We start from the raw sequence: 23,187 nt of genomic DNA, 5'->3' as shown, positions 1-23,187 counted from the left end.
TTGCTTAGTGGAGGAAATAGAGTCAGAGGTGAGCCCACAAGGACAGTTTATTCCTGGGCTCTCCCAGACTCCATGATTTCTGTCCACTGTGAAATGAGCTGTCTTGGCTACACCCTCCCATGCCCACAGGGTTCTGCCTTCCTCAAGTATGGCATTAGCGGAGACCTGGGCACTGAATCCTCAGAAACTATCCTTCTTCTGGACGTGCTTTATGTCAGTTGCTCTGCCATAACAGTGAAAACTCCAACACCTGGTATTGGACCTTTGACCACCAGGAGCCTTGCTGGTTTCTATCCAGCCTGGAGAGCAAGGGGGTGTGGATGAAGCGGGTCCTAAAACCAGGATCTGGGAGCAAACAAGGGCCATAAGAGGTACATCCAGGTCTGGGCCAGAGGCAAGAACCTGAGGGACACCAGTGGAGACAACAGTGGGGACTCTAAGAGGAAGGCACCGTCTTGGTGGCAGACATCATGCCAGGGATATTCTGGCATGATATCATTTCTCTGTCAGAGCAGCTCTGAGGCCCCCATTGTTAGCTGTTATGTGAGTGGGAAAACGGAAGCTCATAGAGACCACATGGCGTGCCTGGGATTATGGTTCAGGAACCATGCTGACATTCATCAGGTCTGATCCAATTCCGGAGTCTATTTGATTATGATAGATCCTGCTATACACAACCTGATACAGCCAGGATGGTTGGAGAGGCCCCTAAAGACACAGAGTGTCCTTCCTAATCAGTCATGGGTCTGGAAAGTCCTGATGACACTAGTCTGTGACAGGCAACCTCCCAGCTATGTTTAAACCACAGCCAGGAAGCTCATAGCTATGACTGAAGTGCCCAGCACTGAACTGGCCTACACAGCAGGTGTTTAATCAATCCTGAATGACTGGAACAGAAATAGGAGCTAATGAACACACCTCCAACCTCCAGTGACCTGGACTGCAAGCTTCTGCTAGACAGTCCACCTGATTGGGGCAAAGTTTTGGCTTCCATAAAGAATGTATTAGGGATTAAAATTCAGTGGCTTTGGGAAGCCTTCAGTATAGGGGGAAACCATGTGCTTTGAAGCTAGAGAGAGATGACCTCAAATCCCAGCAATGCTACTTCCTGGACTTCTGTGTGACTCCAGCCAGGTTACTTAACCTCTGTGTGTTGAAAGAATTGCATGAGATGAGGTAATGTTTTTCTGGTATTTAGTTATGAATCTTCTCTTGAATGTAGGCTTAGAAGGAGTGAAGAAGTTGGGACAGGGAGAAACGAAACAGCAACAAAGACAAAAAAGAAAGAGGAACATGTCAGTGCTGTCCCCTTCTCCCTGGGGCTGCATCAAGTCTGTCTGTGGTGCTAGATGCTCCAGAGATGAGGACCACAAGGCTGCTGGCACACAGTAGGCTCTCAGCAATGTCATGCCACTTTCTTGTTCAGTAAAGTCACCTCACACTGATCTGATTCCCTTTTCCTGTGCAACTAACCTTCAAATATTTGGACTGTGCTCTCTAGGCCACCTCCCCAGCCACCATATAAACATTAGAGGGTCGCAAACATTTCTCATGGGGATTGCCTTAAATCCCTCCCAACCTGGAGCCCTCTACAGCTAAGCTCCAATGGCTGACCAGGGCTGAAGAAAGCACAAGAAGTGCCTAGGTTCCATTCTGGCACCTGAGATCAATCAGTCTATCTATCTATCTATCTATCTATCTATCTATCTATCTATCTATCTATCATTTCAATGTCTGGTACTACTTAAATCAATGGCTCTCCCTGTTCCAGACTGTTCTATCAACTACTATTATCTCATTTAGGCCCAAGGTATTTATGTCTTATCCAAACCTCAGGCCAAGCATGAACCGATTAAGGACATGCACATATCAGGGGTCATTTACTCCCCATGGACAGAGACATTTCCTGATGAACAGTAACAAGATTTTAGAATCAGGGGATGCTGTGGAACGTGCATCTAAATCCATTCCCATTTCCTCATTAGTGAGTGACAGTTGGTTCTGGATCAGGATCCTGTGTGTGTAGCCTGCCTGGGGTTCTTCCCATCACACAGCTGCCCAGGTGTCCAGAGTGGCCCCAGGGAATAACTTCCTGGGCTCTCCTATGGGTATTCTTAGCTTCTTTGATTCCAGCCATCCCTGTTCCTCACTCTTAACAGTGAGAGTAGAATTCAGGGCCTCTCACATGCTGGTAGATACTCTGCCACTGGGCACAGCTCAATGGATTTTCCCTTTTTGTTGTTGTTTTGTAATTTGTCTTGTGTGTGTGTTTGTCTGCACACACGTGTGTGTGTACCACATACATGGCTGGTTTGCACAAGATCGGAGGACAGTGCCAGATCCCCCAGCCCTGGAGTTAATGGAGGTTTTGAGACTCCGTAGGTGCTAGGAGAGCAGTGAGTACTCTTTAACTGCTAAGTCATCTCTCCAGCCCAACTTTTTAGGTTTTAACTTTAAAACAGGATTTCACTGAGTTGCTTAGGCTGTTATAGAATTCACCTGTAGCCCAGATAGGCTTTGAATGTGTGATGTGTGCCTCAGCCTCCAGAGTAGCTGGGATCATGGGCCTACAACGGCCAGGCTGGGCTCCTCTCTTTCTTTCTCTCCTCCTCTTTCTTTCTCCTCTTTCTCTTCTCTTTCTCTTTCCTCTCTTCTCTTCTCTTCTCTTCTCTTCTCTTCTCTTCTCTTCTCTTCTCTTCTCTTCTCTTCTCTTCTCTTCTCTTCTCTTCTCTTCTNTCTCTCTCTCTCTCTCTCTCAAATCACATCATCTCTATAGCTTGTCCTGTGCTATTTAACTGTATTTCTCTGGGTGAAGAAATAGAGCCCGAAAGAAAGCCCATGGACACCACAGAGCAGCAAACTAGCAAAGGAAGGATTTGCACTTGGCATTGGTCACCCAGGCATCCTGTCGAGTGCTCTGCCTCCCCTAGACCCAGGCTTCCCAGGCAGGGAAGGGTATACTGACTGTCTTTACTCTGTTAACATGGTAGTGTGAGCATTAATATTACAGACTAGCCTCCTAACAGCTATTGAGTTACTGCAGTTCTAAATCCCTGCGTCTGTAACTGAGAGCTTATTTGGAGACAGTCTTTGCAGATGCCATTAGGTGCATGGCACTCTAACCCAACACTGCTGGTACTCCTTTGAGAAGACATATACACAAAAATGTATATGATGACAGAGGCAGAGATAGGAGAGATGTGTCTATAAACTAGGGGATACCAAGAACTGTTAGTCACTACTAGATGTGAGAGGATACCATCAGAATCTCAGAGGGAATGTGTCCTGCTGACATCGGTATCAGATTCACCACCTCTAGACAGGAACACATGTGTGTAGGAACACACTGTTGTTGCTTTAAGGGACCTGGTTTGTGTTCCTGGTTTGGGATGCCCAGCACCTCTTGTGTGCCCAGGGTAGAAACACAACAGGTCCTGGTATGAAAAGCAGTTTTGGTGCACCAAGTAGGTATTGGAGATGGGAGCCACCTTGAAGACATACCTTTCTCTGTGTGTGCTGACCCAGGTCTCTAACAGCCATTACTTCTTTCTGTGTGTGCTGACCAGGGTCTCTAACAGCCACTGGCTCATTCTTAGGACTTAGAACCCTCTTCCCCAGAAAGATGTCTGATCCCCTTTTCTCATTCCCACTGCGTGCGTGGGTAGCCATCTTGCATTAATATCTGTTCTGTCTTCAGACTAGAACAGGACCACCTGGGGGCAAGGGCTAAGTCTGATACCTGAAAAGGTTCACGCTCTCATAACATGACTCCTTCTGCCTTCTTCTTGGGGCCTGTCTTTTGACCCACAGGATATCTGGGAGTTCATGAACGGTGATAACAGGGACCCCAGAATATGTCATTTCTTTAACACCAGTTAGTGACAGGAAGGAAGAATCCTGTCTGCCTCTTCCCCAGGCCATCCACAGTGGTGGCTACCTGTCCTCTGTGTCTGACACAATCACTCACTTATCACAAGGTGGCTTGGGAGGCCAGTGGCCCCAGTGTAAAGATTTCTAAAATCACGAGGCTCTGTAAGTCTGCCATGTATGAATTAGCAAACCGTGTCCACAGCTGGCCTGGGATATCCTGCACATCAACTGATCTGTCCCAAGCAATCCTCAAGACTGTCTGGCACAGTGGGGCATGAGGCACTAAACAAAGAAAGAGGTGGGAGCTCAGAGAGGTCAAATAAGGTGTCTGAGGAGAGGCACAGAAGGGGCCAGAATTTAAAGCCAGGCTTCATCCTTTGCAGACGAGCTCAGTCTCCTCCTTCCTGGCTGAGCCTTGCCAGGTTCCTTGAAAGCAGTTACCTTCGTAGGAAGCCTTGAATCCCAGGGAGCTGCCACTGCTGTCACTCTGGAAGAGGAGCCACATTTGATGGTGCGTGCTGACGATGAGGTCTGGGACAGAGGTACCTGTCAGGCTGTTGGGAAAGAGATCCTTAGTAGTCTGCCCCATGCCAAGGGCCAAGGGAAATGAAGGAGCCAGGCCCACTATGGAACTATCACGTTCTAAATCTGGAGCTAGGCCACATGCCCAGCACAGAGAAATTTCTTGGCTCTTTGTCGGGTTACTGTGTTAGGTATAAGGGCACTGAATGGTCCCCCCAAAGCAAAGGTCCCGCCCAGTGAAGTACAGGACAGCCTGGTATCATGGCTCCCTTAGTGAGACTTCCTCAGCCTGGGAAAGGCATTTATTGTGTCCATGAAGGTGCTCACGTCTCAGATAGTTCTGAGCATGTGTTAAGGTCCCCAAAACACTTTGGTTGTCTCAAGAAGTCACTTAGAGTAGGCACTGTGAGGTGACAGTCATAGGGGAGAGCCAGGCATACAGGCATGGAACCTTTGACTTTGCCCAAGACTGCTCAGTCTAAACACTTCATGTAACTTTACTATGAAGTCTGTTCCCCTAGGCTGGGGCAGAGCAAGGTAGCTGGATTATTGCATTCACCATGAAATACCACAGGACACTGTACCTATAGCACTGGGTCTGGGGACCAATGCAGACTCTATGAGCTGGTCTCTATCCCCCACTTCCCATCCAGACATGGCATCTCACTTACATGTAGAGGACTGTCTTCTGGTCCCCATCCTGCCCACCGTCCCCGACTGTCAGGGTGTCATAGCCCCTCTCCAGATCGAACTCTTCAAAGGCCAGTTTGATCACCTAGAGGAGGGAGCACAGTATTAGGGACCTGGCAGTAGCTGTGATGAAGTCTGCGGACGCCTCATTGTGTCCTAATATATCCCCAGATTTGGGGGTGGGGAGACCCTGCTATACACACTGCCATTTTCTGTGCTATCCTGAGGAACACAGATATTCCTCCACAGGTTGGATGGTCCCTGAGGCTCCCTGATATTTCTGAAGATGTTAGCGGCACATCTGGCCAGTTCTGGCAGCTGTCAAAGAGCCACCAGGCACAGCTGGCAGACCACAAGATGACTGGACTCGTTCTTCATGCTTTCATGGACAGAAACCCCTCAGGCTCAGTGGCAGTATTAGGCTGCATGTGGAATCTCAGCTCTCCTGTCAACAGGGGCCTGGAGAAGACACCCCAGCCTTTTCCTGTCATTTCTCCCAACTGTTTCCATCCCCTTCTGTTGGTTTAACTGCTGATGAAATGAACGTTCTTGGAAGGAGATTTCAATAAGATCCTTTTCTCTCTCTATTAGCTTGTCTTAGTCCCATCTTCCACAAATATTTACTAAGCAGCTGCCATATACGAGGCCGGGGTGGGTTCTTCCACTAACACAACAGCGTTGCAGCCATACATGGATGTCATCAGTATACCATACTGTCTCTGCTTTGCTTGAGGCAGAAGTACACTAATACTCTAGGGATAGGTACAGCAGTGGTGGTGGTGGGGTCATGGAGAAAGAGGAGCTCTGTGGTGGACAGAGGAAGGATGTTCCCCATGACTGAGATCTCTGAGGGAACTCTGAAGGCTGTGAAGGACTTCCAGCCGACCTTAAGGCTGCAGGGGACAGGGGATCCTCTGTGAGGGTATCCAGTGCACAGCACCTGAGCTACAGCAGAGAGGGAACATTCTAAAACAAACTGTAGGCCAACAGGTCCACAGACAGCAGAGTGCCAGCTGCCGCACTCTGAAGGCTGTCTGGCTGGACCTAGAGAGCAGAGGTGACTCCAGAAGGTTTAGAACCGCAGAGTTTGCCTGGAGTTTAATTCAAAGCCCCATATGGGCTTTCTCCTGAGGGAGGTGGCACCAGCCTGGCTGCTGGCTCAGAACCGACTCGCAGCTGTAAGCTGGATAGTGAGGAGGGCTAAGGCTTTGGTAGAGGAGCTGTAAAGGAGATGGAAGAGAGGTCAAGCCCTGGTGACATTTGGGGATGTGTGACTGGGTGGATGTGGGGACTGGAATGGGATGGGAAGTAAGGGAAATCCTGGGTGACTGACACGTTTTTTGGGCTTGGGCAGCTGGGTAGTGGGTGGAGCCAACTGCAGATACTCAGAACCAATGGTCGCCTTTTGCTTCTTTCATTCTCCTGCTGATCTTCCTGAGAAACAAAGCTGCTTGCTTTGCTATTGACACTACAAGCCAAGGAGGACAGACTCCCTCAGTTATGATGGGTGACTTCGTCATGACTCTGTTCAAAGCAGCCAGCCCAGCACAGAGGTCTATAAGCCAATCAAGTCTTAACTGCTGTTACCTCACCTCACTTATCAAAGAGGCAAACTAACGCTGCCCACACTGGGGAGCCTGGTATCCTTCTCACAGACCCCTCAGCTTGGGCATGGGGTTCCCAGAGGGGGGCAACTCTGGGGAGAACTTTCTGGAACATCTCGGTCAGTTTCCACATAGGTAAAGGATGGAAACATCACACTGGTTGGGAGAAAGCCCAGGGGTTTCCTGGAGGAAATGAAGCCATGACTGGCATTTGGAGAGCGAATAGTCTAGAGTTTAGCTTTTGGATGTGGGTGATAAAATAGTCATCCGAGTGGAGGAGGGCAGAAGTGTGGAAACAGTGTGACTTCTCCAGAGATGTCTGTGTGTATGTGCATGGTGTGTGTGTGTGCGTGTGTGTGTGTGCATGTGTGTGTGTGCATGTGTGTATGCATGTGTCTGTCTCTCTGTGTGTATCTGTCTATCTCTGTGTATGTGTGTCTGTGTATCTGTGCATGTGTATCTGTGTATATGCACATGGCATGTGTGTATCTGTATGTGTGTGTGTGTGTGTGCATGTATGTCTTGTGTATCTGTGTGTACATACATAATATATGAGTTTCTCTCTCTGTGTATACATGTGTGTGGGTATGTGCATGGTGTGTGTGTCTGCGTACATGTATGTCTGTGTGTATGCAGGTGTGTGTATATCTGTGTATGTGTCTGTATGTATATGTGTGTGCATGTCTGTGTGCCTTTGTGTGTGTGTGTTGAGGAGAGAGGACAACCTTGGATGTTCCTCTGGTAACATCAACCCCCTCTACCACCTTTGTTTAAAGACAAGGTCTTTCATTGGCTTGGAACTCACCAATGAGGCTAGCCTGACTGTCCAGAAAGCTCCAAGGAATAGCAGGATTACAAGTGTGCACCAAATCTACAGGCTTAGAAAACCATGGTTCCTGCAGATTAATTCTTGTTCTCTTTACTGACTGGGCTATCTCACCAGCCCCTGTCCAGAGATGTGTAGTAAATCCAGTAATTTAAATATGTAGGAAACAGAGGTGATTCAGGAGGAGGAGGGACACTAAGAAAGGCTGTCAATCATGCTAAGGAGTTAAGCTTGTGTCCTAAGCATAACAGGGAACCAGTGAGCATGCCGCAAACCAGGGCTTGATGTGAGGGATCTGCTGCAGCTGCTACCCAAGAGACAAGTTCCTCACTGCATCAGGAACCTGCAGAGGGAGGAGGTGCCACTGAGACAGGATGGATGCAGTGGTCCATAGTGGGTGGGGATTCCTTCCTAGCTTTTGTTCAGAATGTTCTCTGTTGGCTGAATGGCATCATTAAATGACCCCTCCCCACAATTCAGGCTAGAATCTCCTCCACGTGTCTCATCCTCCACTGTACTGCTGTACCAAGTGATCCAGGGAGTGTGGCATCCTAGACTAGGTAGTCCTTTCACACCTGTTCCCTCACGTGGCCCCTGAACTCCTGGGTGTCCTCACTCCAGTGATGGTGTATTGGGATATACACCATCCTTCCCAGGCTCAAGTTTGAACACTTGGTCACCAGCAGGTGGCACTGTTTGGGGAGGGTGTGGAACCTGACTGGAGGAAGTAGGTCACTGGGGGCGGGACTTGGAGTGCAAGGCCTGGTCTTGCTTCCTGTTCCAACTCTGGTTATTTGAGGTATGAGGTCAGCCACACATTCCAGCTGCTCCCAGATCCAACACACTTTCTTACAATGCTGTGCTGTCCTGCCTCAAGCTGTGAGCTAAGAGAGAGTATCTTGCTACTCTGGTCAGAGGCCTGGTCATAGTGATGAAAGTGGGGGGGGGGGGCTGGCCACCACCAGGATGTGCCCACTTCTGCTCCTCTCCTCACTGTTTCCCTGGCAACTGTCTCTGCTCCAGGGCTCACCACCTCTGTACCCACGGTTCCTATCCGTACTCCAGGGCAAACATCTGATAGCATGGTGCTTTCCCAATCTGTTCTGAATCCAAGCCTGGGCAAAACTGCCAGACTGTGGCACCCCTCACAGTATTAGAACAGAGGTTGGCCAGCCTTTTTGGTAAAGGGTCACGTCAGAAATACCTTTGAGGACCACATACTCTCTCTCATGCTGCCCTGCTCTGTGTAGCATGAACATACCCCCACACAGTAGGTGCTTCAGTGGACATGGCTGTGTCCTGGTCAGATTTTATAAAGCTTGATGGCCCCTGAGGTCCTAGTCTGCTGGGCCCTGGCCTTGGAAATTCCCCGAGATGCCTAAGCAAGGTCTTTAATCATCTTACAAAATATCTTCACTATAATAGCGAATGCCTACAATGAAGTTAATTCTGTTCTAAGCATATTATTCAAATCTGCTCATGTGAAAATCAAGATAGCTTTTATTTTGCAGAGAGGAAGGCCCAGACACAGAGAGATGATGTGGCTTGCCTAGTTCACACAGTCTGATGGCAGAGTGCTACTGTCAGACAGGCTTCTTACCCCCGTGCTCCAGTGCCTTGGAGCACCCCAGCAGGGTCTCAGGTGCACAAGGCAGGGACAGTCTCCTACCCTCTCTCAAGCTGCTCCAGGCTCTCAGCTGGATGTCAGCAGGTGTCTGGCAAATGCTTGCCACACAGAGAGCACCCACAGCTGGATGATGTCCCCTGCAGGAGGATCAGCCACACTCTGTGGTGACTACAGCTCTGGCTAACCATGGTCATTGTAACAGCTCCTTCCAGCCAGACCTGGGGCAAGGGACACCACTTACCAAGCCATCACCACAGAGGGAGTGTCTGATTGCCAGGCCCATAATGGGAAAATATTGTTTTGAAGGGCAGAACCTCGAGTCATAAAATGTTTCTCATCACTGGTTCGTGATGCCATTGGATATGAACCACACTCACGGAGTCATGACTAGGATGCAGGGGCTAATTGCATCAAGAGGCAGGTTCAGCACACAGTGGCTTGCCTTCCAGCAGGCCCCAGCACACTGCACCTCCTGGCTTTCCTTTGTTCTTTTTTCCTCCGCTCTTGATCGTTGTTTGAATGTAGGACTCTATATTGAGTCATTAACTCATATGCACACCAATCAAGCTCCCGAGACCCCTTAGAGAGGCAGGAGAACCTTTGGTGGTAGAAACTGGCATGATCAGGAACCATATTGATATTCCGCTCAGACATCCAACTTAAGCCCATTAGATAAATGGATAAACAAACATACTAACGCATCTTCCGGGGACATGATTACCGAGTGCCTGCCATGTGCCATGCATGAAGCTGGCTGCTTCCCATTATGTTATCTTGGCACAACTTAGCACACTGCTAGGATGCACACAGACCACTAGTTCTGGGAACTGCAAGAAAGAGAAGGACGGAAGGAGGGTTCCCTGGGGGAAGGAGGAGAATGCACAGGGCCTGGCAGTGCAGAGGAAGCCAGAGGCTCTTCTAGCCAATGCTGTGAGTGGTTCAGAGTGAGGAAGGAGCCGGGAGGCTAACTGAGGCAGGGGTGGGTGGGGCTAGGAGAAGCCTGCACGAGGCTTCTGTTGGATGGTGCACTGAGGCTGGAGCTGACTGGACTGACTTCATGATCCAGGAGATGGGAAGCTGTGTCTCAGCATACAGTAGGGACAGGAAGCAGAGAGACCTCCTGTAAAACTGGTGTGAGGACCCAGGGGTAGGAGGAGGGGCTAGTGAAGCAAGGGTCTCTGAATAGTGACACAGAGAGTGCCCTAGAGAGGGCTGTAGATGAGAACCCCTTGGCACAAGACAACCTCTCCTGACAATGATGGCAAACGTTCTCAAGCAGAGGAAGTGCAGGGTTCCCACTGTGCCCACTGTGGGAGAAACAGGCACACTTTGGCCTTGCTAGTTTTCTTCTCGGGGAGGCTAGGGAACCAGGGGGAGGGGCGGGAACTGTGCATAAGAAGTAGCACTGATAGGAAAGCAGAGGAAGGAATGGGGAGCAGGGCCCGCTGGGGTGTCACAGGCTTTACAGGGAAGACCATGGTTTCTCCAGCCTGGAGGAGCAGAGAAGGCACAGGGACACGCCTCCAATGTACCAGGCAGAGATCTTTAAGAGCCAAGAATGTCTTTCAACCAGAGTTCAAGGTGTCTGCCACTGGGGCTGCTGGAGTTGGCGGTGGGAATATCCCCAGAACATGACCAGGAGGGGACTGTTGTTAATTACAGCCCAGCTGGTGGGGCCACTGGAGTGCCCCTCAACACTCCAAGAGGTTCCAAGTGTTCTCAGAGCTGCCTGATGTGTCCTTTGTAAGGAATGGTCTTGGGAATCTGCGCCGGTCAGGCCTCTCTCCCTAGGTATTTCTGATGATGAGCCAAATTCAGTGACTACCATGGTAGGCAGATGTTATATTAGCACTAAGATGAATACTGTAACAAATCAGGTGGCCCAAATGCCCAGAGTGGGCCTGGCATTGCCCAAGGACACCACACAACTGTTTGCCCTTCCCTTGAATCTGACAACCTCCCGGGATGCTAGGTAGTGGGGTTTATGTCTTCTTTATTGAGAAGGGATGGGTCCTCCGCCTGCCTCACTCACCTTCAGAACTGTGCTCTTGTTTCCATAATAAAGACAGTGGAGCCTCCAGGTTCTTGGTTTCTGTAGTCGTGCTAATGCAGGCTCATGGCCCATCCCCATACCATAACGGGCTCCCCTCTACAGGCCTGGATCATTCCTAGGTCCTTCCTGAGCACAGGTAGTAAGAGCTATGGACAAGCTACAAGTCCAAGGGTTCTCATGCCTACACATGCTCAGATGCCGGGGGGGGGGCATAAATGCTCTTCCAAGGCAGTGACCGAGTGACACGTATTCCAGTCCTCATGCCTCAGGACCACCTGTCACCATGCCTAGACTTTGGTCCATATTGCCTGGTCAGAAGTAGTCAGGTCTCAACACCTGCCTCTGCCTACCTCTCCATGCTGCGTGCGTGTCCCTGCTTGCACTGCCCTGGCCTGTACACAGACCCCAGCTCCCCGTCAGCATTCAAAACAAAGAAAACAGGTCAAAGTACACCCCATCTGTCCTCCCTCCCTTAGTGTCCCTACAAGTCAAGAAATCTTTGTACCCATCCTCCGATGTTTCTCCTCCATCCACCTAACCCCCTGCCTACTGTCTGGTCCACGCCCAGGCTCCACGCTGACAGGTCTCCTGACAAGGAGACCTTTATTCTCTTTATTCTCTTTATTCTCTTTAACCCAAAAGGATGGTTTCCCGGTCTGCTCAGTCTCCCAGTTCCTTTTGAAATCATCTCCCTTCCTTAAACTTCTATTCCTACCCAGGAATGGGTCTGTCTTGAACCCAGATTTGTGCACCATGGAACATTCGTGCACCCCACAGTCTGTGTTTCTCTTTTGCCCTGCAAGGAGGATGTTTATCCTTTTGTATTTTCTCTTTGTGGGCATGTGTGTGTGTGTATGTGTGTGTATGTGTGTGTGCGTGCATGCGTATGTGTACAAATTCATGTATGTACTTAAGTGAGGGTGCACATGTGTCTGAAGATGTGTGTACATGCATGGATGAGGGTTCATGTATGTGCATGTTCACAAGCACACATGGAGACAAGAGGATAGTCTCAAGTGAGCCTCGGGAGTCACCTACCTTGGATTTTTTTAGACATCGTTGTCTCTCACTTGGACCTGAGTATCTCTAATTAGCCCAGTTGGCTAGGGAGCAAGCCCCAGGGCTGTAGTCATGAAAACAAGCACACACCACTAGACTTGGCTTTTTATGTGGGTTTTGGGGATGGGACTCAGGTCTTTATGCTTGCAGGACAAGCACTCTACCAAGCCAAATTATTTCCTTGGCTATTATATATTCGTTTAAAGTCCTTCACTGGCTTAAGCTAGCATCAAGTCATCATTCATCTGCTCGCTGGATTAGTAGGTGCTGAGCCTACTGTGTGCACAAGCACCAGTCATCACTTGAGATGCTGCGTTGAATAAGACCTGCCCCTTCTTTTTCCACTCCTCTCCCGACCAGACATTTTGCCCATTCACCCTCAAAATCTCTCATCTGCTCCTGGTTGATGGCACTGTCTTCCCACTTTGTTGACTGTACCAGCCTCCTGAATGGTCTTGCTCTCTCTGTATATCCTCCTCTGCTTTGTTCCACTGCTGTTGCTGGGAATGTTGTCTAAGCTCCCTGACTCTAAAGCTGTTCTGACTGACCCTACCCTGTTTACCCTACAGTGCCAATCCCAGTTGCTCCCATCTGTACCTTTCGAGTCAGTAGCAGAGAGTGCCACAATTGTGATGGTAAGGACACTGGAGCCAGAAAGACGGAGGTCGAATCCATGTTGTGGCACTTGCTGGCCATGTGTGGTGGCCATTTCCAACTGTTAATCTAGCTGTAATCCAGTTTCCTCACCCATCCAGTGGGTCTGTTAAGACCTAGTTCATTATGCAATAGATAGTTTATAGAGTGGGCTTCATTGGTTCAGTGGCAGGAGAGATGTATAGCACAAGCTATTATTGCTATTAACGACAAGCCTAATGCACTTGACTTTACATTATTTTACTTCAAGATAAAACCTAAACGTCTGGGCTGAGCTCGTGGGTACCTCGTGATATGGATCCCATTTGCCCTTCTTTTAGTGGCTGATCCAGGCTGGGGAAATTACTTGCATTCTCAGAGGTTGTTCCAAGCCTCAGTGCCTTTGCACGGCTCACTCAACTCCTTCCTGTTGACCTATCTTTAAGACCCTGCTCAACCATCTCCTTGGTGAAAACATCCCAGCCACTCCAGTTAGTGACGTCTTCCTGGTTTCCCCATTAGTACTCTGGCCACCCTTCCAGCCACACTTCCATGTACTCCGGTCTTCATTTCTAAAGACAGAGGACATAAAATGACTAAGAATATGGCCAGCTTCTCTTAAAACATACTGTGGACTTAGCTGCTGTGCTTTTCTGCTGAAGATGTTTTGGGGGGTGACTTCCCAGGTACCTTTTCCAGGAACGGGTTAGAAAGTATGTGTGGTCTCCTTTGTCAGCAGGAGGCCACTCCACTTCCTCACCTTCAGCTTTGAGACTGCAGCTCATGCCCTCCTGGTTGCAAGACAAGTTTGTGTTCTCTGGCTCCCCTCCCATCTGGCACCAGGACTCTGGGGATCCCTGAGACCTACAGAGGGGGACCAGCTTCCAGAGAAAGCCCATTCTTATGCTTGCAGCTCTTCTGCTCTTCCTTAGCCACTTCTGGAATTGCATCAAAGAGCTGCAGAGATGCTAAGGGCAACCTTTTGCCTTGAAGGGCCTTCTTTTCAGAAGGCCTGGCTCTAGGAGCCCAGGCTGGAACAACCTCTTCTTGACATGTGGTGGAACAACCAATATGGAGTCACTAACTTTCATTTATTGGTGAAGTTTGGCTTAATGAGAGGGACACAAATTGATTCTCAGTGAATTCTCAAGCCTCATCCAACCAAGGTTTCCTCCTTTCCCAACCTTCAAGTTCAAAGTTTAACCACGGTACTGTCTTTGACCATTGAGAAAGAACCCATGGCCAACCACGTAATAACCCTACAGTAGAAAGCTTTGTGGTCTAGCCTTAGTCCACATGGCTGACGCAGCCTTCCCTACTGACCAAGTTTATCACAACACAAGGGAATAAAATGCAAATATTTCCATGTAGGATGCTGTGTGTTGGGACCTGCTTCCTGGATTTTAATGCTGTTTCCTTTGACACTTGACCTAAAGGATTTTGAAGTTTTGGATAAAACTTAAAAAAAAAACAAAAGCAAACTTAAAAGCTTTCTAACTCATATAGACTGAATGTTATCCTTTGTAAATTCCTATGTGGAAGCCCCCTAGGACTTTATTAAGGCCTGTTCTAAAAGGGAGTCCTAACAGGAGAGATATGGTGTCCTTATAGAAGCAGAAGGAAAGGGGAAAGGAAGAAGAGGAAGAGGAGGAGCAGGAGGAGCACGGGGAGCAGGAGGAGCACGGGGAGCAGGAGGTAGCAGTCTTGGAGAGCTTCTCTTTATGAGCAGGCAAGGTCAAGAGAAGACAAGTTCAGTAGGGGCCTACAAGCCAGTCTGAGCCCTCTGCACAAACCAAATCTGCTAGCACCCTGGTCGTACTGTCCGCCCTGAAGAACTGCGAGGAGATGTCTGATGTCTAAGCCTCCTGCCAGAGCGGGGTCATTTTGTTGGAGCAGTCCAAACACACTAGCCTAAGTAGAAAGAGTCAGGGGCTGCCGCATAGCAAGTATGGGGAGTCATTACTTGGAGCATGCAGCTGGCCTCAGTCCTGAGGAAGGCCAAGGGGTAGTGCGGCTGTGCTTTTAGGAACTTTTGGAGATGAAGGGACGGGTGCCAGAGACCAGGTGTCTACCCAAGGTGGGGACACTCCCGCACAAAGTAGCCTGGAATGATCTTAAAAAAACAGTCTGTCTGCTCCCACGTGGGGCCGTCTGCCCCGTGAGTGGATCAGGAAGCTACAGAGCCCAGATCTTAACACTGAAAGGGTAGAAAGCCTTGATCATCCATGAAGATGAAGGCCCATCACCTGACTCTGAGGCCTTCGTGTTCCTTATGCAGTTTGAAACCTCTAGGATGATAACTTAGATCTGAAGCCAGTTGTAGCCAGAGGTGCTCCCAGCACCAGGAAAAGGCTATGGAAGCTAATACAAACTTTCTAAGGGAACAAAAAAGTTCTTCCCTGGCCTCAAATAACCCCCCAAATTTATTATTCTAATCATATAGTCAAAAGTTACACCACACAGATAGAAACATGGCTCTGAGAATCATGGGAGGTGAAATCTGAGTCCCCACCCAGAACCAAATGTACATACTTCATATTAACAGACACAGAATGCAAAAAAAAAAAAAAATGCTTCCTTACAAACTGACGAAGGCTCCAGAGATATAAGGAAAAAGAAATATGATCAAGAACATGTTACAAAGGACAGACACTGTCATCACAAGTGGAAGCTGTTTACAACAGGTCTTCCATGGGTGATGTTAACAGCTAGGAAAAGAATAAGTGACCAGGAGAGAAGAAGAAAAAAAATATGATTTGAAACAGAAACAAAGAGACAAACTCCTAAAAAAGAAAAGAGCGTCAATAAGGGCCAAGCAACAATAAGAAAAACAATGGCTAAACACTTCCAGGCTTGGAGGAAAGGCACAAGCCACTGTTCACAAAGCTTGGTGAGCTCACACAAGAAGATGTGTGAGATGCCCACATCTGGACACAGGACAGTGAGGCCAAACAGAAGGTCATGAAGCAGACACAGAGGACACCACGCAAAGACAATCGGCAGGGACAGCAGAAGGTGACAGCAGCAGGTGACAATCGGCAGGGACAGCAGAAGTCAGAAGACAGCAGACTGGTCAAGAGATATCCCAAGACAAAAGAGAGTTAAGAAAGCTTGCTGCTGGCAGGATCCTGAGTTCTAAAGCAGGGAGCCGGAGAAGGAGGAAGGCAATTCTGTGGGGTAGGGTCGTGATGGAAGGGATTGGGAATAAGGAGGTGCTAAGTACACAAGCAAGCCCAAACGAGAAGCCAGAGCCAGCACTGGCTCATTAAACGGTAACACTGCAGAGTGTGGGAGGCAACATGGGGACACAGAAACACACGCGACAGAGAACAGTGGGGTCATTCAAGTTGTGGTCTTGTACAATCCCTGACCTCTCAGGAAGGAGCAAACATAAAATTAGAGAACATGGCACCTACTAAATATACACATTCATTTTTATGGATTATTTTAGAGTAGTTCTAACAGAATTGTATGATTAACTTGGTTTCTCTAAGAGATTATTAGTCTGTGGTTTTTATGCACAAAACCAACCAACCAACCAACCCAGCATAACCAAGTGAAAGCTGGAAGTAACAGTATAGAGTAGACAAGGCAGACACCAAAAGAAACTTGATGCAATTGCTTGGGGAGGAGTAGGGAATCTTCAAGGGGAAAAAAAAAAACCTGTTCTTCCCTGCAGATAGTCATTACATACTTCTTTTGAAAGAGTTGATTTACCAGGAAAGCATGTAATGTTGGACTCGTGTCTCTAATCACACACTCCCAAAGTACAGGATGCACAAACTGACAGAATCTTAAAGAAAAACAGACAAACCTACTGTCATAAGAGAAAGTTTAATACCCCTCCCTCATAGGGCATTGATTAAGAAGGTGAAAAAAGTCAATTATGGTTGAAGACATACACACAAATGCAGAAGCCACAACACATACCTTGAAGAAACATATTTTTGTTTTCAAGGATCTGTAGAGCACATGCGAAAAATGACCACATTTCTGATCCAAAAAAATAACTAATTAAAATGATTTGATATATAGCTCTCCCTAAACACAAATTTTGTAAACATTCATTCATACATCCAGAAAGTTTAATTGCTTAAATACTCTACATATTTCTAAATAACCCATGATGGAAGGGCGAACAATGATGGAAACCAGAAGATACTGAGAAGCAGGCAAGGGGCGCAGAGCAGTGGAAGATCCCTTGTCTAGCAGCTATAAGGCCCTGGGTTCAATCCTTAGAACCAAAGTCAGAAAAAAAGTGGGGGCGATGGTTCAGTGGTTATGAGCACTTGGTGATCTGTGGGAGGACCTGGGTTTGCTTCCCAGCATCCACATGGTGGTTCCAGTTGTAAGGGATCTAATACCCACTTCTGACCCCCTCAGATGTCAGATATGCACACATGTGGTGCATGCACACACACACACACACACACACACACACACACACACAGAGAGAGAGAGAGAGAGAGAGAGAGAGCATTCATACATGTAACATAAAAACAAATAGATCTTAAAAATGCAAATGAAAACCAAATAGCTATCAGAGCTAAATTTTGTAACTATGCTATACATATTGTTAATAAAATTTGTAGAAACAAAGCCAAACTAATCCTCTCAGGGAAATTTGTAGCCTTAGACACTGAAATGAGATGGTAAATAATGGAATAAGCAGACAAAATAAAATGCTAAACCCGAAAAAAGCAAACACAAGGAAAGAAGGAAAAAAAAAAAAACAATAAAGAACAGAAATTGGTGAAACAGAAAATATTTTTAAAGGAGTCTTAACGAAACCAAACTCAGTTCTTTCAAGAAGCTAGCAGACTTGCAGCTTTTGGAATGCTGATATTTTAAAGGTAAAATCAAAAAGGAAAGGGGACACAAAAGCAAATATTAGCAGATATCCAAGCTGCAGTAAGAGACGGAAGCATAACTGCCTATATAAACCTTCTGAAAATTTAGCTAAATGAATTCAAGACAGAAGCAAATGACCTAGATTACCCTTTAGCCATTGAGTCTGGAGTTTAATCTCCCAGCACCAGATCCAGACAATTTGGCTGAAAAGATCCACTGAACTTTCTAGCAAAGCTATTGCAATTTTCCACTGAGATAGTCCCCGGAGATAGAGGAGGACACTTTCCAAACTGTCTTATGAAGCCAGCCCTTTCTCGATACAAAATTCTGGCAAGGATCAAATAAAAGAAGAGCCCTAGCAAAATAGGAACACACTGTTGAATAAGATGTTAGCGAGTTAAATCTAGACTAGGAGTATGGAAAGTGTCCACACTAGGTGACAGGTGTAGGACCTAGGAGTGAGACTGGTGACTTGGAGGGTCAGCAAACACTAATCCCTCCAGGATGGGAATCAAGGAGCAGTATAAAGATTACGGTATCACAGGTGTGGGAACTTGTTTAATAAAATCCAACATCCATCTTCAATAAAAAGTCTTTGTAAACTAGGATGTGAAAGATTCCCCGAGGTCCCAAAGGGAACTCTCTAGCTTAAAAATACACATGTTCCAGGAGAATAGTGAAGAAAAAAATCCATTCAGCATCAGGGTACCACCATCAGAAATGGGAAATGGATCGGAAAGGAAGAACTACAGCCATCATTCTTTGCAGATGTCAACAGTCTGCAGACAACACCAAGAAAACCTCAGAAAAATCACCTCAAGATATTTGATATATGTATATATATATATATATATATATATATATATATATAATCAAGGTACAAAAATTGATTGCATTTTTGAGTATCAGGAAACAGGTAGACGATGGGTTTTGAAAGGCATGATTTATATTTATACAAACCATACTGCTATATTTGCTATATTTATATGACAGAGATATAGATAGTACTTGGGAGCAGATATATCAAGAGACGGGTAAGAGCTGTAATGGAGACAAGTGTACTGAGAGCCATAAAAGAAATCTTAAGCAGGCAGAAAGGCATACCACGTTCATGAACCAAAGGATTCAGCATCAACAAACCAGACAGAATTCAAGTGACTCAGACAGGTTGCTTGCAGTGGACCCTGGCAAGACGGTTACATTTCAAAAAGATAACATAACAAAAACAAACAAACAAACAAACCTGAAATTGAAAAAACAAAAACACAAACTAACAACAGCAAGACAGCAACCCTCTCCCCACCCTCAGTGACAGGAATGAATACATAAAAGGTGTGGGTAACAGAGTAGAACTATACACGACCTAGATAAATGGTGAGGGAAGTTCTCAAAAACAAGATTACAAGGGGCTGGAGAGATGGCTCAACGGTTAAGAGCACTGGCTGCTCTTTCAGAGGTCCTGAGTTCATTTCCCAGCAACCACATGGTGGCTCACAGCCATCTGTAATGGGATCTGGTGCCATCTTCTGGGATGTACCACATAAGCACACAGAATACTCATGTACATTAAACAATCAAAAAAAAAAACAAAACAAAACAAAAAAAACAACAACAACAAACCCCACCTCACGCCACCCCCAAGATTACACTTATTATTATCATTATAATTATTATTATTATTATTTGGTTTTTTCGTGACAGGGTTTCTCTGTGTAGCTCTGGCTGTCCTGGAACTCACTCTGTAGACCAGACTGGCCTCAAACTCAGAAATTCACCTGCCTCTGCCTCCCAAGTGCTGGGATTAAAGGCATGCGCCACCACGCCCAGCAAGATTACACTTATATGCAGTTCAAATGCTCACACCGGAAGTCTTCTATTCTACAACATCCGTTTAAGTCTAAGCAAGCATAAAAGTAACAAAAGCACTTCAAGCTACAGCTGTGTCTGTAGGTGCTGGGGTTAGGAGGATTGGTTTGGGTAGAACACCACCAAGGTAGCTGATTATTGCCTGATCTTTCCTTTTTCTTATGCTTGGACATGGCTACTCAGCATTTCGTGGCTTTAATGTTATTTCTATCTTTCTTATGTCTTTTTATTTACTCCAAACCTATTGAAAGAGAATGGATGCTCTCTGCAGAGAAGTTACCACCAGGAGGCTCAGGGGTTTGCCATTCCTCATAGGCAATCAATCGTTCCCTAACCGGCACCTGTCCACAGGACTCTGACACCCCCGACTCAGGGAGCCTTACCTTGGCAGGGTTGAGTGCAGTGATGATCCACACGCAGTGTGCATTGTTGTCGTACTGAATGGGGAAGTTGGGGGATGTGATGATACCCGAGGGACCTCGGAGGTGGGCATCACACATGCGGGCTGCGGAGAGGAGATGACACAGTCGCTTCAGTTTACAGCAAGTTCAGTCCTTCCCGTCTCCCACACAGCCCAGAAGAGACACCACCTGGACCATCTCTTCCCAGAAACCACCTGCTTCCTGCACACTGGTCCATTCCTGTCTCCAGCTTAGGTCTCCAAACCAGTCACGTTCTGCACGGATGTAGTAGCCTGACTTCAGCCCTTTCGACTACCACCTTGCAGGCTTTCTGAACTAGAGTCTCAGGTCTCAGGATGTTCTAGTGGAGGCCACCCTAAATAGTATCAGAATGCAGCCTGTGCCCAAGGACTCTGCCAAAAGGCCCCACTCAACCCAGCTCCAGCTTCAGAAACGGCCTGTTGCTTCCCTCTCCCATCCCTGACTCAGCCTGTGCCTTGGAACGGGGCTTTTGACTGGAAGCATAAAGACTCAAGGTGAATTAGAAGTGCTCTCCTCAAGTAGATATAAAGTGTTATCAATCACGGCTTAATCTAATTAAGCTCTTTAAAATAGCTTCCAAACTAATTAGATTAAGGGGTGATTGATCTCATTTAAGGTTCCACGTTGGGTCTAGGTGTTTGCTTCCATTTAAGAAACACGTGCCTGGCCACCTCATTCTTCAACGTTAGCACACAGCCATTTGAATAAAGGGCTCTGCGAGCCTGCTCCGTCACTGCCCGCATGGCGATTCATCCCAATGGCAGGTGGAGTAAAGACTGAGTGTGCGACCCCAACAGGGCAAAGCATGTGAAGTGGCTGAGCTGTCAGACTTGCTTTCTGTTGATGACCTCAAACTTCCCGGAGCTGCTCTGTGTGTGGAGCCAGACATGACAAACCGTCGGAGAAGCAGGCTCCACGGCTCCCAGGTGTAATAAATCGCTTCTCCTGGCCTGAAGTTTCCCACACTCATTCACCCCAACATGTATTAAGTGTCTATTATGGGTCAGCCAGAATGTGGGCCGAGAAATATGTCAGCAGGGCCCTCACTTCTCTCAAACCTGGAGGCATAGATGAGAACCTGGGGACCCTTACACGTGATCACAGCCCCTGTAATTACAGGGCTGTTCTGAGGGGTCATAACAGATAATTTGATGGTTCGTCTTATTCTGTACCTGTAGGAATTATCCCCCATAATTGACCACAATATTGATTGAATTGATTTTATTTTGTGTGCGTGCGTGAGTGTAGACCAGAAATCAACATTGGGCGTATTTCTTCATTGCTCTCCAGCTTACTTTTCTTTTTGAGACTAGGTCTCTCAACTCAACCCAGAGTTCAATGATTTGGCTAAGTCTGGCTGGCCAGCAAGTTCCTCAAAGCCCCCTAACACTAGATCACGGGAGTGCACTGCCACACCCAGCTTTTATACACACTGGGGATTCAAACTCAGGTCGTCATGTTTGTGCAGCAAGCACCTTACCCACCGAGCCATATCCTCAGCCCCTGAATTGAGTTTGGACACCCAGTTCCCTGCTCTTATGTGTATCCAACTGCTCCTCTCACTGTGTTAAAAGCCATGTTGACTCACAGGTCATAACACTTGGGGCGGATGGCATAGTTGAGGACAGGCCAGTCTTGGGTGCTTAGCAACTTAGCCTTTCCACTCTAAATCTATCTGCTGGCTGTTCAGGTCTCGGGGAGTGAGCAACGCCTCCGCACACGCCTTTCTTTTCCTAATGGGGGCAGGTGACAGCACCTCAGTGAGTCCCAGTGAGAGTGACAGATAGGACATTCTCAGTATTCAACAAAGGAGTGCCGGACTCAGTGTCACGCTCCCGGGCCCAGGAGTGCGATTGCAGCTTTCTGGAGGTTTGTATGTGAGTGTGTAACGACATTTATATACAGGAGCATGTGGGTGTCTTCCTCAGTCACTTTCCACCTTAGTATTTTTGAGATGGAATCTCTCACTGAGTCTACAGCTTGCCAATTCTGCTCCGCTGGCTGGCCACCAAGTCCCAGCTCCCCCACACTCTCTGCCTCCTTGGTTCTGGTGTCACAGGTACCAGTTGCTGCATATTGCTTCTTTTTTTTTTTTAATTATTATTACATTGGTAACTGGGTTTTTGAACGCAGGTCTTCATGCTTGTGTGGAAACACTACTGACTGAGCCACCTCCTGGAGAGCCCTTGAAGTTCCTTTACATAGAGTTTCCCCAATTCAGTACTCTGGCCCTGCAGAGAATCCTCACGCAGCTCCCTGCCCCCCAGCCCCCGGCAGCATCTCCCATCTCTTCTGGGAAGTCTAATTTTGCTGCCAAAAAGACTCGATTTATCCTGAGCTTGTTTCCAAGAATTAGATGGTATTTGCAGTGTGTTAAAATATGCTGAAGGTAATTAGAGAGAATAGGTCAAAAAGCATTTACCACTTTAAGAACTTGGAGGGGCTTAATTAAAAATATTACAATCTGCAGATACTTAGCACCAAGTACCTTAAGACAGGTTCCTGATGGAGTCTGAGCTGCTTTTTTTTTCTGTCTGCTGTCTGGGCAAGGTCAGCCAGGGGATGGTGCAGACAGACTTCTGCCCCCTGAGCAGCCAACTCCAGGCATCCCACCAGCAGATGAACAGTCCCTCACTGTGACCCAGATGGGCTAGCCAAATGGCAGCTTCTCAGACAGCATCTGAATCAGTGGATGGATGTATCTTCCCCTCTCCCTATTTGCAGTTTCCCATCTAGTCTCTCTACAGAGATTTCTCCCCATCTTCCGGGCTTCCTACCCTTCCTCAGGACATCATGGTGCTGTGTCACGGGGACCAGGACCCTTGGGAACTGTAGAGACACAAACTGGAACTGCAGCCAACTCTAGCTTTGAAATTGTTTGACCCCAGAGCAGGGAGCCACTTCAAGCACAAGAGGTGTGCAATGCAAACCTGGTCCCTGTGACTCAGCTTCTCTCCACATCTGATTTCCACCTTGATCCAGGCCACATGCTCTTGCTTCTCCTAGGACTGACCTCCCTCCAGCCCGAGCACAGTTCCCACCTTACACACAAGTTACTTACTTTTCTTCGGACAAGGTAACCTAGGCTATCCTGTACCTTACTATCTCTTGACTTAGTGCTTCCCCCTCCCCCAGTGTTAGAC

General features: G+C 47.5%; 1 protein-coding gene across 1 annotated transcript in view; it reads right to left on the bottom strand.

Moving 5' to 3' along the window:
- Csmd2 (CUB and Sushi multiple domains 2) overlaps positions 1-23,187 on the bottom strand; it is a 575,103-nt gene that overhangs the window by 227,915 nt on the left and 324,001 nt on the right. The window contains exons 10-12 of the mRNA XM_029476560.1: positions 19,985-20,106; positions 5,064-5,167; positions 4,312-4,424 (exon numbers count right to left, since the gene is read on the bottom strand). Of these exons, the coding sequence (XP_029332420.1) occupies positions 4,312-4,424; positions 5,064-5,167; positions 19,985-20,106 (339 nt within the window). The remainder of the gene's footprint in view (positions 1-4,311; positions 4,425-5,063; positions 5,168-19,984; positions 20,107-23,187) is intronic.

Source organism: Mus caroli, chromosome 4 (assembly GCF_900094665.2).
Source record: "Mus caroli chromosome 4, CAROLI_EIJ_v1.1, whole genome shotgun sequence".
Taxonomy (NCBI): domain Eukaryota; kingdom Metazoa; phylum Chordata; class Mammalia; order Rodentia; family Muridae; genus Mus; species Mus caroli.
The sequence above is the reverse complement of the archived record's forward strand: the minus strand, read 5'-3'. Positions and strand labels throughout refer to the sequence as shown.